We start from the raw sequence: 16,629 nt of genomic DNA on the forward strand, positions 1-16,629 counted from the left end.
ATTATGTTAGCCCTTAAGATAAAAGCTTACTTTTAAGTCAAATGGGTTATACTAATTAGCCCCCAGAACTTTTAAAGCAGCATTTCAAATAGCAACAGAAAGTCGGTTGGCAAGTGCTTGGCTATAAAATACACTGCAAAATGATACCAGTGTGTGTGTTTCTTCCAGGTAGCACATACGTAACTCCTTCTTGGATCTTGCAAAGGATCAATGTCTCCATCCCGGGGAAAATAGTTCCCTGCATACAGTTGCCTCAAAATCACAGGAGAGGAACACAGGAGAGGAACACTGCTACCAAACAGCACCATCTGGCTAATGGGGAGCATTTCTGCACAACCAAGACTTTTGCTAAGTTTGAAATACTACTAACATTTCTAGAACATTTCCATTTGTTTTGGCGTTATTGTTCTTCAATTGTGGAAAGATAAATCAAGAAGTTATTAACATTCACTTATTTTTATTTACACTGAACAACATTGGCATCATTTAATACTGCAGATGAGACAATATAGGTAAGAAATATACATGGCAATTAATATTAGCTATCAAGTGCTACCTTCTTTTACTGTTGGAAATGTGTAATTTACATTCAATTGTTAATCTAGAGATCAATTGAATTTAGCACCCAGCCCACAACTGTGAAAGTGCATAATGCTTCTGGTGCTGCCACTCTCTGTCCTACAACACATCAAGAGGACATTTTCCATTAATGCTTTTGCCAAATATCACTAAGTATGCATCTGAATTAAAATGCATGCAAAATATACAGACAAAATACAGCACCAACTTGATCTGCAACTTTTTGTGTTGGATTTTATAGATCTACCCTTCACATTCTAAAAAATTTGTAATTGCGCAAGAGACAAATATAAGGTTTTGGTTTCATTAAAGATTACGATTGGCTCATTATTTTGGGGTTCTATTTCCCCTCCTTCTTTTTTGGGTAGAAATATTCTATACAGTTTGTATGATTGTTTCTTTCCTCTCTAAATGTCAACTTGAGGATCTGACAGTGTAATATGTTCTTTGTTATGATTTTGCTTGAAGAACTGTTCCTTTTCCTTATATATGTTATATGCATATAAATAATTTTGAAATTTCAAATTAAAAAAAAGTTGCAGTTATTGGGAAAGCCAGTCTGCTCTCCATATTTGTTTCTGAAGTGGCCAGAAAATGATTCTTAATTACTTTAACAAAAGTGTGACCGCTTGTGTTTTTGTCATAAGAATCTTACTTGCTGTACCCAGTACAGGAGATGGAAGTTTTTAAGAACTGGGGGCCCAGTTTACTAAGCTGCACTGGAGGCACACATATTTAGCATGCACTAACGCTAGAGACACCCATATATTCCTATAGATGTCTCTAGCATTAGCGCACCTTAGTTAACAGGACCCTAAGCCTGTTCTGAAGTTGGGGGTTTTGTTTACTCTGAAACATCAAAGTGCTCAATTAAAAGACTGTGCTACGCATGTTTTGTTTTGTTTTTCCTTAGAGCCAGAAAAATTTTGTTAAAAAAACGTGAGTTAAGGCAGTCTGGTGGCTCACTACCATTTGGAGGGAATGGGGTTTGATTCCCTGGTTTGATGGGGATGCTGCAGAGGCAGCATTCACAATCATTGGGTGGGAGAATATTAGTGACCAAATTTAGGGCATTTATTGCAGGATTCTGGAAGGAGCCCCAGGGCATAACCCCTGGCAAATAGAAGCCACTGCAATAATTAAACTAGAGTAAATCAGGAAGGAATACAAAATGGCAGAAAATTAGCTGGATGCCCAAAAGAAGCAAGAAAAAAATGTTGGATTTAATAACCCCCCCCCCCCCCCCCCCCCCCCCCCCCGCAAGCCTGAAAGAGAATTTTTGTCAAATGTACCAGATAGATTCAGTTCAGAGAATTAACAGCTTTTTATATTTACAGCTGGGCTGATCCTATTACAATTTTGCTTTGTGTGTCTTTTACTGTGTTTACTCTTGGCTCCCAATCACTTTTGTGAATCTGTGGGGTCCTTTTATTGAGGTGAGCTAGCAGATTTAGGGTGTGCTAAAACCATCAGCATACCTTAGTAAAAGGACCCCTATATAAGATTAAATATACACTGGTCACCTTCGCTCTCAACAGTGATTTTACTGTTTGAATCTATCTTTGCCATTTGAGATAAATTTAATTTTGAAAGGTTTATACAAAATAATGAAATAAAATCCAACATAGATCAATGTGAGATCTCTACTACTGTCAAAGAAATACATTCAAGGGGCAATTTTCAAAACTCTGAAGGCAGATGCAAAATTCATAGGTACTTTTCACTGTGGATTTTGCATCAATTCTCAAAGGGGAAAAGATATTTCCTTAGAAAATTGACCATGATTACACCTGTCTTTTATGTGGATAGGTTTTCCATGAAAAACATGCATAGTTTTTAACATGCAAAACTGTGAGTGTTATTGCCTCCGCTGATGTAATTCCCTATCCCCCCCCCCCACCAATCAGCCTGCCTTTTTTCCTAAAGTAAAAACACATGTTGATTTCTGCACATATTTTTACTCAGGGAAAAGGATGAGCAATTTTCAGACAACTAACTTACCTGGGTAAATGGCTTCTGAAAATTGATCTCTGCTATTTAAATAGAAATGGCTTATGCTCCCTACTAATGTGTTCCATAAAACCTGAGGTAAGTTGCTTCTAGTTCACTGAGCTTCAGATCAAAATGAAAATATTACAATCACCAGAATTACATCAGTGAACAAATTACAGAAAACTGAGGTAGTCACTTCAATTCCCCTTTTGTCCCTCCTGTCAAGGAGAAAGAACACCCTGGCTATCTCTCAAATTAGCCATCATGACAACTTCCAGCTTTGCCCCACCTTCAGCTCAAATTATGCTATCACCAGCATTTATAGTCATCTCTAAAACGAACAAAATCTGATCTTCCTAACTTGTAATGTGCTCAGAATACCAGCATCTGAAAGTAAAACAACCAGGGAGCTCCTGATTTCTCTATCAAAACTAACTGCTCTCCAGAACACTAAAATACCCATAAAACTATCCTCAAATCCAATTTACTACTACTTAAAAAAACACACACACACATTTTGCTGCATCGGTTTGGAGGAAAATTTTGTTCAGAATGCAGTCTGCTGGTATACAGCGGATTAGCTGAAGATTCTTCATACTGGAGATCAGTTTGCTCCAAAGGCAGTGGGCATTCTACCCAGAGCTATTTAAAGAACTGCCTAGGCATGCCATTCTACACTCCACAATCAGACTATCCTTCGATTTTCAGGAGAAAAATACAATTCAGAAAATAATCCAGACTAACAAGTGCTTCACTGTATGCTAATCATACACACATGTAAACAACGTGAGGAAACAAAAAAAGGTCAAGTCCAGGTCCTTCACACAGATACAAAGATCAAACAGTTCATAAAGTGCAAACACTTACTTTTGTTGAACAAAAAAACCCAACCTATTTTTCAAGTATAAAAAGCATCATATTGGATGATGCCATTGAAACACTATTTATTGCACACAATTAAAAAGGATAGTATTTACTGTTTAAACCAAAACATTTCTGTATGAAGCTGAGCTGGGATTCAGTGAAAAGTTAAAAGGTAATTCCATTAAATGTAATTCATCATTAAGACACAGGTCACTAAATCTTTTCAGGCTGCCATGTCTGGCAGTCATAAAAGCCTCTCCTGAGTCAGGAAACCAAAAATAGAAATAGTTTTATGAAATCAGCCACATCATGGGTTTTCCTTTTGGCTTACTAGGCTATAAGGTCCTTGTAAAATTCTAGTTACTGAGAAATCAAAGCTACACATAAAATAACAAAGTCAATTTTCTGAAGTGTCTCTCCAGGATCTGGAAACCTGCTAGAGTCTAAAGAACAAACATAAGGGGAGGAGTTTGCTGTTGGGAAGGTTTCTGAACTTTGGCATTTTGAAATTAACAGAAAAGGTTCAGAATTAAAATGTATTGTCAGGTACAGGTTTGGTTACATACTCCCAGATTAGTGTACTAAACAAAGCCTGCTAATGGAGTATTAACCAGAAGGTAACAACAAAAAGGGGAGGGCAAATGTATACAGGGAAGTGGGAATGAAGGAAGGCTATAGGAACAATTCAATTTAAATTTATTACTTAAAATATGTATAAAAGTAACATAATACTAAAAAAGAAAACAATGTGTACAAAACAGAACACAATAAAAAAATATACTAAAAATTCAGTAATATACATTAAAAGTAATGCCAACACTCAAGACTAACAAATATATTTGGCAAAAAAAATTTTTCTTTACTTTATTCTTCTTAGGAACCTTCTAAACTTAAATCTTTAATCATATAAGGATCCTAGATACACTTAAACTCCCTCAGTTCTATCCAAAAATCAACATCATACTTCTTGTAATTCTTTCCGTTTTCACCTCAGCGGTGCTCATGTCCAACCCTCATTCAAGTGTTGGACATGTATTATTGCACCAAATTCTTCATAGGCGATTATTATCGCAATAATTTCATCAACTTTTTTAATACTTTACAAAAGTCTTCAGAACCCCCGGTCCGATTATCTGTTAAGATAAGTACTTTAAAGAGGAGTTTATAACATTTGTAAAGTATTAAAAAAGTTGATGAAATTATTGCGATAATAATCGCCTATGAAGAATTTGGTGCAATAATACATGTCCAACACTTGAATGAGGGTTGGACATGAGCACCGCTGAGGTGAAAACGGAAAGAATTACAAGAAGTATGATGTTGATTTTTGGATAGAACTGAGGGAGTATAAGTGTATCTAGGATCCTTATATGATTAAATACTCAAGACTAGACATGGCACTATGTTTCAGCATGTGATGTGCCTGCCTCAGGAGTCTGGCAATGAATGTGTCATGGAAAAATAATCGCTCAGTGGGAAAAGCAAGGTGGTCTTTAAAAAGACCGTGCATTCATGAAACTGACACACTAAATGGAAAACAGTAGTTGTCAAAAAAATGTACGAGTCCAAAAGTACAGGGTAGCAGCATGAGTAGCTGATTCACTTGGCTCACTTGGCTTTTTTTGAGCCAAGCGATTCAGCTACTCATGCTGCTACCCTGTACTTTTGGACTCTTACATTTTTTTGACAAGTACTGTTTTACATTTAGTGTGTCAGTTTTATAAATGCATGGTCTTTTTAAAGATCGTCTTGCTTTCCGGGATTTAGCAACGGCACTGCTACACCCAGTATTATGTTGCCTCGGAAATTGTGTCTCTTGGCAAAGAAATGTATCCTACAATCTTGGACTTCAGCAGATCCACCTACATTTTGGCACTGGCGCAGCCTGATTCACTCTATGGTAACATGGGAGGCGAGGGATGCGAAGGGATCGTATAAGCATAAATCCAGATTTTTTAAACTTTGGGACCCATTTTTGACTTTGTTGACCCCCAGGAGTAGAAGTTTGGTTTTAAATGGCCTGTGATAGTTTATTCTCCAGATTTGACATGATAATTTAACTAGGGATTGGTAGAGATTGCGATAGTTCATTCTCCAGATTTGATACCACAATTTAACTAGGGATTGGGAGGGATTGTGAAATGCCTCTTACAGCGTCCGCTCCACTCTCCTGGGGGTGATAAGAGTATGGGTCCTAGGGAGGGGGATGGTTGTGAATTACTGGTTATTAATGGGGATACGGGGGAAAGGGGGTTGGTTTGGGTACTGGCTGTGTTTTGAGATGTTGGAGGTTGTGGGGGGATATGGGGAGGGGGAAATGGTATACTGCTTTGAGGACCCTAATTTGGTTGGTTTCCGATTGTTTGGAAGCAGTTGTGGTTGGGTCAAACTTTGATGAAGACATTTACTACTTTGTGTTCTTTTTTTGAGTATATAGTAACTTTTACATCATTGTTCAATTCATTGCTGAATAATGTATACATCCTATTCCTGGGGGCCAAGATACAAGTTTTTCCTGATCTGAATAAAGAAACACAGAAAAGAAGGCGAGAGTTTCTGGCGTTAAAGCCACGAATACTCGCATTAGGTGGATCTTTTGTACTGAAATATTTATGTAGATGTTTTGTTTCTTTAAATGATGTTAACTATGTGTTTCTTGACCATGAGAAATTGCAGGCATGGGTGGTTGCCAAAGAGGAGAGTGGTGGTATTGGATCTACCTGAATCATCACACAGTTTGATATGCTAGTAATATCAGCTAGTTGGTTTATGTGTCTTTTCCTCTCAATTAACTATTAAGAAAATAATTCCTTAGCTTAATTCCTAGTATCTTGTCTGACTTATTGTGGTCAAAGTAAGAAGAATTATTACCTTATTGTGTTAGAGTTTTGTAGATATCCTGTAATATCATTTTCTAACATTCTTTGTATGTATATACATGGTTTGTATTATTTGAAAATTATAAAAAAAAAAAAAGAATAATGTATACATTGCTGATTCATCAATAAAAATTGTTTAAACATAAAGACCTTCTTGCTTTTTCCAGTCAGCGATTTTTTTTTGACACACTCATTGCCAAAGTCCTGAGGCAGGCACGTCACATGCTGAAACACAGTGCTGTGTCAAATCTTGTGTACTGACATTACTTTTAATGTATATTACTGAAATTTTAGTATATTTTTTGTGTTCTGCTTAGTACACTTTTTTTTTGAGTATTGATTTTTTGTCACTTTTATACATATTTTAAGTAATAAATTTCAACTGAATTGTTCCTTTGGTTTGTTTAGCCTTCCTCAGTTCTCACTTCCCTGTATACTAATGGAGTATTAGCTATATTATACTGGAGGTCATAAAAGCCTTTCCTGTGTGAGGAAACCAAAAATAGAAACAGTTTTATGAAATCAGCTACATCGTGGGTTTTCCTTTTGGCTTACTAAGCTGTAAGGCCCTTGTAAAGTTCTAGTTGCTGTCACTGGTAACAGCGAAATCAAAGCTACAGGTAAAAACACAAAGTCAATCTTCTGAAGTATCTCTCCAGGATCTGGAAACCTGCTGGAGACTAAAGAACAAGCATGAGGGGAGGAGTTTGCTCTTGAGAAGGTTTCTGAACTTTGGCATTTTGAAATTAGCAGAAAAGGTTCAGAATTAAAATTTGTCAGGTACATGTTTGGTTACATAATCCCAGATTAGAGTACCAAACAAAACCTGTTAATGGAATGTTAACTGCATTATACTGCAAATGGACAACTGTGCCACTCATACAGAAAGTCGTAGTAACACAATAGAAATCAGCTGCCTTTCAGAAACTAAATCCAAAGTGCGTCCTGTGCATCTACAGGCTAGTAAACTGTATGCCACCGAGCATACAGTTCATTCATTAGTAAACACCATCCACTCGCCATAGAACGTGAAATACTGTAGACAGAAGTCCGAAAATGCATGTTTCTATCACTTGATCAGGCTAGACAACTATCATCAAAATATGACAAGAATCTGCTTGCAATGGCAGCAAATGGTTTTCAACATGGCACATGAGAGAATGGACACACACATCACCAGCTAGTGACTCTCGGTAACCCTTGCTGCCATTCCAAAGCAGTCCTTAAATAAGGAAAAATCCCACAGCCAACCAAAATGACCCTGCACATGTTATTATGCAAGTCTACAGGCTACTCTTACTGATAAAATGTGACAGCATTTCCCCTGAGATGCAGGTTTGTCAGGGATAACCGATGCCTGGGTTTTACTGCAAGAGTACTGGCACTTGTGAGGTAAGTCTGCCCTGACTCTTTTTCAGTACCTCCTTTCCTACTACTGGTACTTGCCATAAATTTGCTATGAACTGAATTCAAAAGTAGTTACTGCCCCACACCAACAGCTCTTCTCCAAGCCTCTTCTGTCTTCAGTAAGGTGCTCTTTGATTCAAAGAGTGCAAAAGCTCCGCAGACTTGTCCATATGCACATCTCGTAGTCTAGTTATGTGCACACAAGAGAAATCCCAACAGCAACGGAAGCAGGTTAATCAGCAGCAGCCACAGGGTCACAACCAGACTTGAGGAACGAGAGCAGAGACCTACGTTTAAAACATATAAAGATGTAAATTCCAAAAACTGTTAAGTACATTTTTTTGCTCATACCAGAAACACTGCCTTTATAGATAGCATTAGGATGAGTGAAATTTGTAAGCTATACGATATTCCATGAAAAAAAAATCATATGTTGGCTAGAATTCTTGAAAATAAAAAAAATGACATGTAACCAGAGAACAACTTTTCATACTTAACAATTGTCTGCTTCTATAAATACTACATAATGCTCCATGAATGAGTTTTGCTGTTTGACTGACCCCATGGGATTCCAGCTCATTCAGAACCTGCTCGTACTGGGCTTGATCCTCTTACCCCCTTTTGAATCCCACTTCCATCTAGCCCAGGAATTTAGGTGACTCTTTAGCCAGGGTATCAGTCAACTATGCTAAGCTACCTAGATAGAGCAGAAGAACATGACGAAGCTTTTTCTTCATATTTTGGGCATCTAGTTGTACACCCTATGCTGTCAAATGCAGATGTGCAATCAGAAATTCAGTTCAGTTCAAATTTATTTAATATATCGCTAAGTCAACACATGTCTAAGCAGTTTACATATCTCAAAGAAAGAGGAAAAAACAAAAATGTCAGAGGGCAATAGCACAGTGGGGAAACAAGATTACAAATATTTATAATATAAGGGAAGGGAAAGAGGGGAGCATTTAAACTCTACATAAAAACATAAAGAGGGGAGGAAGCGACTAAAAATAAAGGAAAAAAAAAACACCCCAAAAAGACACATGTACAAAAGTGAACTGCCAACCAGAACCACATATAAGGGCTATTCTAGAAACATTTCATTTAATGAGGTCATCCACTATTTCATTTCTGTACCAATTAACTAATTGGTGTTTTCCCTTCAACAAGGTGTGACATTTTAACCCTATTCCCAAGAATGGAAATGGAAATATGGGTGAAGTGAGCAATTATAGACCACTAGCTTGTTATTAGGCAATTGGAGAACTATCTAGAAAGATTTGATATTTTATACAGTTCTCAATCTGGATTCAGGAAACATTTTAGTACCGAAACCGTTGTAGGTTCTGTTATTGCCTTTGGAAAACACTGAGTCAAGGCAAGTGTGCAATTCTTATTCAATTCAATTTCTCGAGTGCATTTGATTTGATGGAACACAAGATTTTGTTGTCCATCTTGAGTGGTTTTGGTATTCATGGCTGTTTTTCAATGGTTTCAAGGTTCTTACTAATCAGTCTTACCAAGGAGATTGATCAGTGTCAGAATCCTTCAGGGCATTTTGTGGAGAAAATATTTCTTCACTCAACGTGTAATTAAACTGTGGAAGTCATTGCCAGAGAATGTAGTAAAAGCAGTTAGCTTAGCAGAGTTTAAAAAAGGTTTGGATGGCTTCCTAAAGGAAAAGTCCATAGACAATTATTAAAATGGTCTTGGGGAAAATCCACTGCTTATTTCTAGGATAAAACTGTCAGTATTGAGTGGCAGTTTTCTACTATGGTGCTTTAAATATACAAAACATGGACTAGTAGAAGAACAAATGTGTATGTCTTACGTCTTACTAATACAGTCGCTGGGGTTATTCATACTGCCAATTTCTGCGGGCCCCAATTTTTTGACAATTATAATCATCGACAGTCTCTACCTCCAACCTCTATTTTGTTGTATATTTTCTTTATATGTATTATTCCTTTTTTTTTTTCCTTTTTCCTTTCTCCTTTCTTAGCACCTGTTGTTTTGTGGAGGTATCAACTTAATCACCTTCAAGATCTCTGCATACACATTCTGAACTCATGTGTTAAACATTCAGACTAGGCTGTACTTACATTCATAATTGAGTCTTTACTTAACTTGCGTTTCCAGGGGCAATACCAGCACCTGGAAACGCAAGTTAACTAAAGACTCAAGTTGAGATTAGCTTATATATCCAACTGGGCATTTAAAAGTTTGTCCTTTATTGATACCACATGTTCAGAAATCATAGACATAAGTATAGACAGTTATTCAAAGATTATCACATGGGAGGGGAAGGAGATAGGGACACAAAGAGGGCACTACTGGAAAGGGGAGGAGGAGATAGGGACACAGAGGGGCACTACTGGAAGGGGGAATGGGGATATGGGGACAAAGAGGTAATGCTGGAAAAGGGGGAAGATGGTAACAGAAGTAATGCTGGAAAAAGGGGGAAGATGGGGACACAGGACAATGTTAGAAAAAGGGAGAGGTGGGGACACCAGGACGGCAGATGCTAGAAAGTGGGAGATGAGGAGACCAGGTAGGCTTGTGCTGAAAAAGGGGGAGATGGGGACACAGAAAGGGCAGATGCTGAACTTGGGGGTAGGATAGGGACAAGGGACACAGAAAGGAGATGCTGGACAGGACAAATAGTGTGCAGAAGAAAAAAGGATGGTGCACTTGGAGACAGAAGAATTGTCAGATGGCAAGAGACCTTGTAAAGGCAGAAGAAACAGAGAAAAACTGAAAAAAGACAGTGGGACCAAAGCAAATGAGAAAATAAATTGTTCAAACAACAGTAGAGGGGTCCGAGTGCATTTTCTTAAGTCATTTTGGATGTACTGCAGCACAGATTTTGATGGGTACAATCAGGGACTGCAAATCCCATATGAATTTGGGATGTGAGTTCACACTAGGACTGGTGGAAAAACTCCCTTTTGGAACTGGATCACTTGCCAGCTTATAATCGAAAGTGATCGCCGGCCATCTTCTGACACAAATCGGGAGATGGCTGCCGATTTCTTAAAAGCGGCGAAATCGGTATAATCAAAAGCGACATTTTTGACAGCATCGCCGTTTTCCCATCGCTTTGCCGGCGAAAGTTCAAGGGGGCATGTCGGTAGATTAGCGAAGGCGAGACATGGGTGGGCATGGGCGTGGCTACCAGATGGCTGGCTTTCGCCAATAATGGAAAAAAAAAAAAGCGGCGTTAAACAGTATTTCGCCGGCTTTACTTGGTCCTTTTATTTTCACGACCAAGTCTCAAAAAGGTGCCCCAACTGACCAGATGACCACTGGAGGGAATGGGGTATGACCTCCCCATACTCCCCCAGTGGTCACCAATCCCCTTCCAAACTAAAAAAATGAAACTAAAAACCTTTTTTGCCAGCCTGTATGCCAGCCTCAAATGCCGTACCCACCTCCATGACAGCAGAATGTGTTGTATCCTCCGACAGCCTTTCCCTGGTTGCGATGTGGCTCTCGGGTGAGTGTGACACCTTTTCTGTTAGGTGCCCTGCAGAGTCACATTAGCAATGCATTGTGGTGGGTGTAGGGTACTGGGCTCTACTCCCATGGTGCTTTTCTCCCCTGCTAACTGGGTCAGAGTGTGCCCTGTTTTGTTTCCTGTTGTAGTCCATGTGGTAGTGGCCATTTTTGTAAGCCAGTTTTAGTTCCCTTTCCTGTGTTACCCACGTTAGAGAACATAGTTCTTACCTTGAATGGTGCTGAAAGAGGGCATTGTACACCATTGTGCCAGCTCTGACCTACTGCTAATCTTAGTACCAGTGGACTCTTTGCCAGTGGGGCACAACCTCTGATCTGCAGTTAACTGTGAGTAAACGTGGTTATTTCAAGAAAGGACTTTTTCAGAGAGATTAGTCTTCAGGTGTGAACTGGTGTGCCAAAGTTATACAGCAGCAATAAGTCCTAGAGGCTGTATGCAGGTCCCTGGAGCAATTTTAGTGGGTGCAGTACATTTGTGGGTAGTGGGTTTGGGAGGCTCAGCTCCCAAAGTAAGGGAGCTATGCACGTGGGAGCTTTTCTGAAGTCCACCGCAGTGACCCCTAGGGTGGCTGGTTGGTGTCCTGGCATGTCAGGGGGGCCAGTGCACTAAAAATGCTGGCTTCTTCCACGGCCAAATGCCTTGAATTTGGCCGGGGTTTGAGATGGCCGACATAACTTTCCATTATTGCTGAAAAACAAACCTGGCCATCTCAAACCCGGCAAACTCCACGGCATTTGGCCGGGCTAAACCGTATTATCGAAAAAAAAGATGGCCGGACATCTTTTTCGATAATATGATTCCGGCCAGTTGTAGCGCCGCCGCCAACATAGATCGCCGGCGATCTATTTGACCGGCGACGTTCGATTATGCCCCTCTTGGTCACTCTATACACAGCTATTTGATAGTGGGGACATAAAACGAAAGATCAGTGCCAAACAGATGTAGAGAAGGAAAGGAAGAAGACAAGAGGCGAGAGAAGAAATGGAAAAGCCAACCTGGAAAAGAATTTGTAAGGCTGACTCATGGAACATGGAAAAAAAGACCAGGACCAGCCAAATTCCCAGACAACAAAGGTAGAAAAAAAATTATTTTTATTTAATACTTTGAAAGCACTGAGATGTACCTGCTTTGTAAAATGTACATTTTTTTCTATTTTTAGTTTGCAAAGTACAGGAGACAATGCATTTCTGTCTCTTTTTTTTTACCAGTATTGCACTGTTTAGAGTCTGGCTTCCTTGGGCAGGGGGTCTCTATTTCAATTTTTGTTGTTTTTTTGGGTTTTGTTTTTGTGGCGTCCTATTCTGCATTAGATTGGTAGCATGGAATGTTGTCACAATTTGGGTTTCTGTCAGGTGCTTGTGACCTGGGTTGGCCACGTTGGAAACAGGATACTGGGCTAGATAGACCATTGGTCTGACCCAGTATGGCTACTCTTATGTTATTTTTTCCCAAGTCCATTTAGTAGCGGTTTATGGACTTGTCCTTTAGGAAACCGTCTAACCCCTTTTAAAACTCTGCCAAGCTAACCGCCTTCACCACATTCTCCGCAAATGAATTCCAGAGTTTAATTACACGTTGGGTGGAGAAACATTTTCTCCGATTTGTTTTAAATTTACTACACTGTAGTTTCATCGCATGCCCCCTAGTCCTAGTATTTTTGGAAAGCGTGAACAGACGCTTCACATCCGCCTGTTCCACTCCACTCATTATTTATATACCTCTATCTTGTCTCCCCTCAGCCATCTCTTCTCCAAGCTGAAAAGCCCTAGCCTCCTTAGTCTTTCTTCATAGGGAAGTCGTCCCATCCCCGCTATCATTTTAGTCGCCCTTCGCTGCACCTTTTCCAATTCCACTATATCTTTCTTGAGATGCGGCGACCAGAATTGAACACAATACTCAAGGTGCAGTCGCACCATGGAGCGAAATAACGGCATTATAACATCCTCACACCTGCTTTCCATACCTTTCCTAATAATACCCAACATTCTGTTCGCTTTCCGAGCCGCAGCAGCACACTGAGCAGAAGGTTTCAGTGTATTATTGACGACGACACCTAGATCCCTTTCTTGGTCTGTAACTCCTAATGTGGAACCTTGCATGACGTAGCTATAATTCGGGTTTTTTTTCCCACATGCATCACCTTGCAGTTGCTCACATTAAACGTCACCTGCCATTTAGCCGCCCAGTCTCCCAGTCTCTTAAGGTCCTTCTGTAATTTTTCACAATCCTGTCGCGAGTTAACAACTTTGAATAACTTTGTGTCATCAGCAAATTTAATTACCTCGCTAGTTACTCCCATCTCTAAATCATTTATAAATATATTAAAAAGCAGCAGTCCTAGCACAGACCCCTGAGGAACCCCACTAACTACCCTTCTCCATTGTGAATACTGACCATTTAACCCCACTCTCTGTTTCCTATCCTTCAACCAGTTCTTAATCCACAATAGGACTTCTCCTCCTATCCCATGACCCTCCAATTTCCTCTGTAGCCTTTCGTGAGGTACCTTGTCAAATGCCTTTTGAAAATCCAGATACACAATATCAACCGGCTCCCCTTTGTCCATATGTTTGTTTACTCCTTCAAAGAATTGAAGTAAATTGGTCAGGCAAGATTTCCCCACACAAAAGCCGTGCTGACTCGGTCTCAGTAATCCATGTCCTCGAATGTGCTCTGTAATTTTGTTTTTAATAATAGCCTCTACCATTTTCCCCGGCACCGACGTCAGACTCACCGGTCTATAATTTCCCGGATCTCCCCTGGAACCTTTTTTAAAAATGGGCGTTACATTGGCCACCCTCCATTCTTCCAGTACCACGCTCGATTTTAAGGATAAATTGCATATCAGTAGCAGTAGCTCTGCAAGTTCATTTTTCAGTTCTATCAGTACTCTAAGATGAATACCATCCAGTCCAGGAGATTTGCTACTCTTCAGTTTGCTGAACTGCCCTATTACGTCCTCCAGGTTTACCGTGAAGTCAGTAAGTTTCTCCGACTCGTCCACTTGAAATATAATTTCCGACACCGGTATCCCACCCAAATCTTCCTCGGTGAAGACCGAAGCAAAGAATTCATTCAATCTCTCCGCTACGTCTTTGTCTTCCTTGATCGCCCCTTTTACCCCTCGGTCATCCAGCGGCCCATCCAATTCTTTTGCCGGCTTCCTGCTTTTAATATACCGAAAAAACTTTTACTATGTTTTTTTTTGCCTCTAATGCTATCTTTTTTTCATAATCCCTCTTGGCTTTCTTTATCTGCGCCTCGCATTTGCTTTTACACTCCTTATGCTGCTTCTTGTTATTTTCAGACGGTTCCTTCCATTTTCTGAAGGCATTTCTTTTAGCCCTAATAGCTTCCTTCACCTCACTTTTCAACCAGGCCAGCTGTCTTTTGGAGTTCCGTCTTTCTTTTCTAATTAGTGGAATATGTTTGGCCTGGGCCTCCAGGATGGTATTTTTGAACAGTGTCCGTGCCTGTTGTACAGTTTTTACCCTCAGTTGTCCCCCTAAGTTTTTTTTCCATCGTTCTTCTCATTTTATCATAGTCTCCTTTTTTAAAGTTAAACGCTAACGTATTTGACTTCCTGTGTATAGTTACTTCAAGGTTGATATCAAAACTGATCACATTATGATCACTGTTATCAAGCGGCCCCAGTACCATAACGTCCCTCACCAGATCATGCGCTCCACTAAGGACCAAGTCTAGAATTTTTCCTTCTCTCGTCGGCTCCTGCACCAGCTGCTCCATAAAGCTGTCCTTGATTTCATCAAGGAATTGTACCTCTCTAGCGTGTCCCGATGTTACATTTACCCAGTCTATATTTGGATAATTGAAGTCACCCATTATTATCACATTGCCCAATTTGTTTGCATCTCTGATTTCTTTTATCATTTCTGCGTCTACCTGCTCATCCTGGCGAGGCGGACAGTAGTACACTCTTATCACCGTCCTTTTCCCTTTTCCACATGAAATTTCAACCCACAATGGTTTGATTTGTGTCCTGCTGAATTTGTAATCCATCTGAGTCAAGGCTCTCGTTGATATACAATGCTACCCCTCCACCAGTCCGGTCCACCCTATCACTACGATATACTTTGTACCCCGGTATGACAGTGTCCCACTGGTTATCCTCCTTCCCAAAGAGCTCAGTAATGCCTATTATATCCAATTTTTCATTTAGTGCAATATATTCCAACTCTCCCATCTTATTTCTTAGACTCCTAGCATTTGCATATAGACATTTCAGAGTATGTTTGTTATTCTTATTTGCATGATGCTTAGTACCTGACACTATTGATTTGACATCTTTTGTCTGATCTTTAGTTGTATTTAAGGGCACCTGGCCTACCACGGTCTGTTGTGCAACCTCACTATCCAGAAACCCTATCTTCCCTGTTTGTGAGGTATCTTTGCAAGATACCTTATCCCGAACCATGCGCTTTTGAGGACTGTCGGCCTTCCCCCCATTTCTAGTTTAAAAGCTGCTCTATCTCCTTTTTAAATGCCGACGTCAGCAGCCTGGTCCCACCCTGGTTAAGGTGGAGCCCATCCTTTCGGAATAGGCTCCCCCTTCCCCAGAATGTTGCCCAGTTCCTAACAAATCTAAAACCCTCCTCCCTGCACCATCCACGCATTGAGACTCCGGAGCTCTGCCTGTCTCTTGGGCCCTGCGCGTGGAACAGGTAGCATTTCAGAAAATGCAACCCTAGAGGATCTGTATTTGAGCTTTCTACTTAAGAGCCTAAATTTGGCTTCCAGTACCTCTCTCCCACATTTTCCTATGTCATTGGTACCCACATGTACCAAGACAGCGGACTCCTCCCCAGCACTATCTAGAATCCTATCTAGGTGACGCGTGAGGTCCGCCATCTTCGCACCAGGCAGGCAAGTCACCAGGCAATCCTCACGTCCACCAGCCACCCAGCTATCTATATGCCTAATGATCGAATCACCAACTACAACAGCTGTCCTAACCTTTCCCTCCCGGGCAGCACTTGGAGACATATCCTCAGTGCGAGAGGATAGTACATCCCCTGGTGGGCAGGTCCTGGCTACTGTTTATGGTTGTAGGTTTGTACTTATTGTGTTGAGATGAGAGGATGAGGCAGTGTGTTTTTTCAGTGTTCAGTTTCATTTGAAATGAATTTGCCCATGAGTCCATGGTGTTCAGACCGAGCTTGCATATACTGCCTCCATTACATGAAAATCTTTTTCATGCAGATTCATTGTGGACAGCCTGAAAACCTGAATGGCAAGGGGGTACTTCAGGACCACCTAGGGAAACACTTCTCTAGGTCCCACTGTAATATTTATAGCATTGTCTTTTCATAGGTGGGTTAGGGCTGTTTTGGTGTGGTAAGTTTTCAGTATAGGTTGTGGGTGTCTTTTTGCAGG

At 40.3% G+C, this 16,629-nt stretch overlaps 1 protein-coding gene and 1 long non-coding RNA gene across 2 annotated transcripts in view; both read right to left on the reverse strand.

The window, feature by feature from the left end:
* Positions 1-1,481: 1,481 nt before the first annotated feature.
* Positions 1,482-7,725, reverse strand: LOC115474695. Its single transcript, XR_003942889.1, has 2 exons — positions 7,141-7,725; positions 1,482-4,027 (listed from the first exon to the last, which is right to left on the reverse strand). It is a non-coding gene; the product is annotated as an uncharacterized LOC115474695 (long non-coding RNA).
* A 35-nt stretch (positions 7,726-7,760) lies between these two features.
* Positions 7,761-16,629, reverse strand: part of LOC115474371 (leishmanolysin-like peptidase) — a 124,741-nt gene continuing 115,872 nt past the window's right edge. Inside the window, exon 17 of the mRNA XM_030209818.1 lies at positions 7,761-8,008. Within this exon, the coding sequence (XP_030065678.1) occupies positions 7,908-8,008 (101 nt within the window). The 3' untranslated portion in view covers positions 7,761-7,907. The remainder of the gene's footprint in view (positions 8,009-16,629) is intronic.

The sequence above is a fragment of the Microcaecilia unicolor genome, chromosome 7, assembly GCF_901765095.1.
Source record: "Microcaecilia unicolor chromosome 7, aMicUni1.1, whole genome shotgun sequence".
NCBI lineage: Eukaryota > Metazoa > Chordata > Amphibia > Gymnophiona > Siphonopidae > Microcaecilia > Microcaecilia unicolor.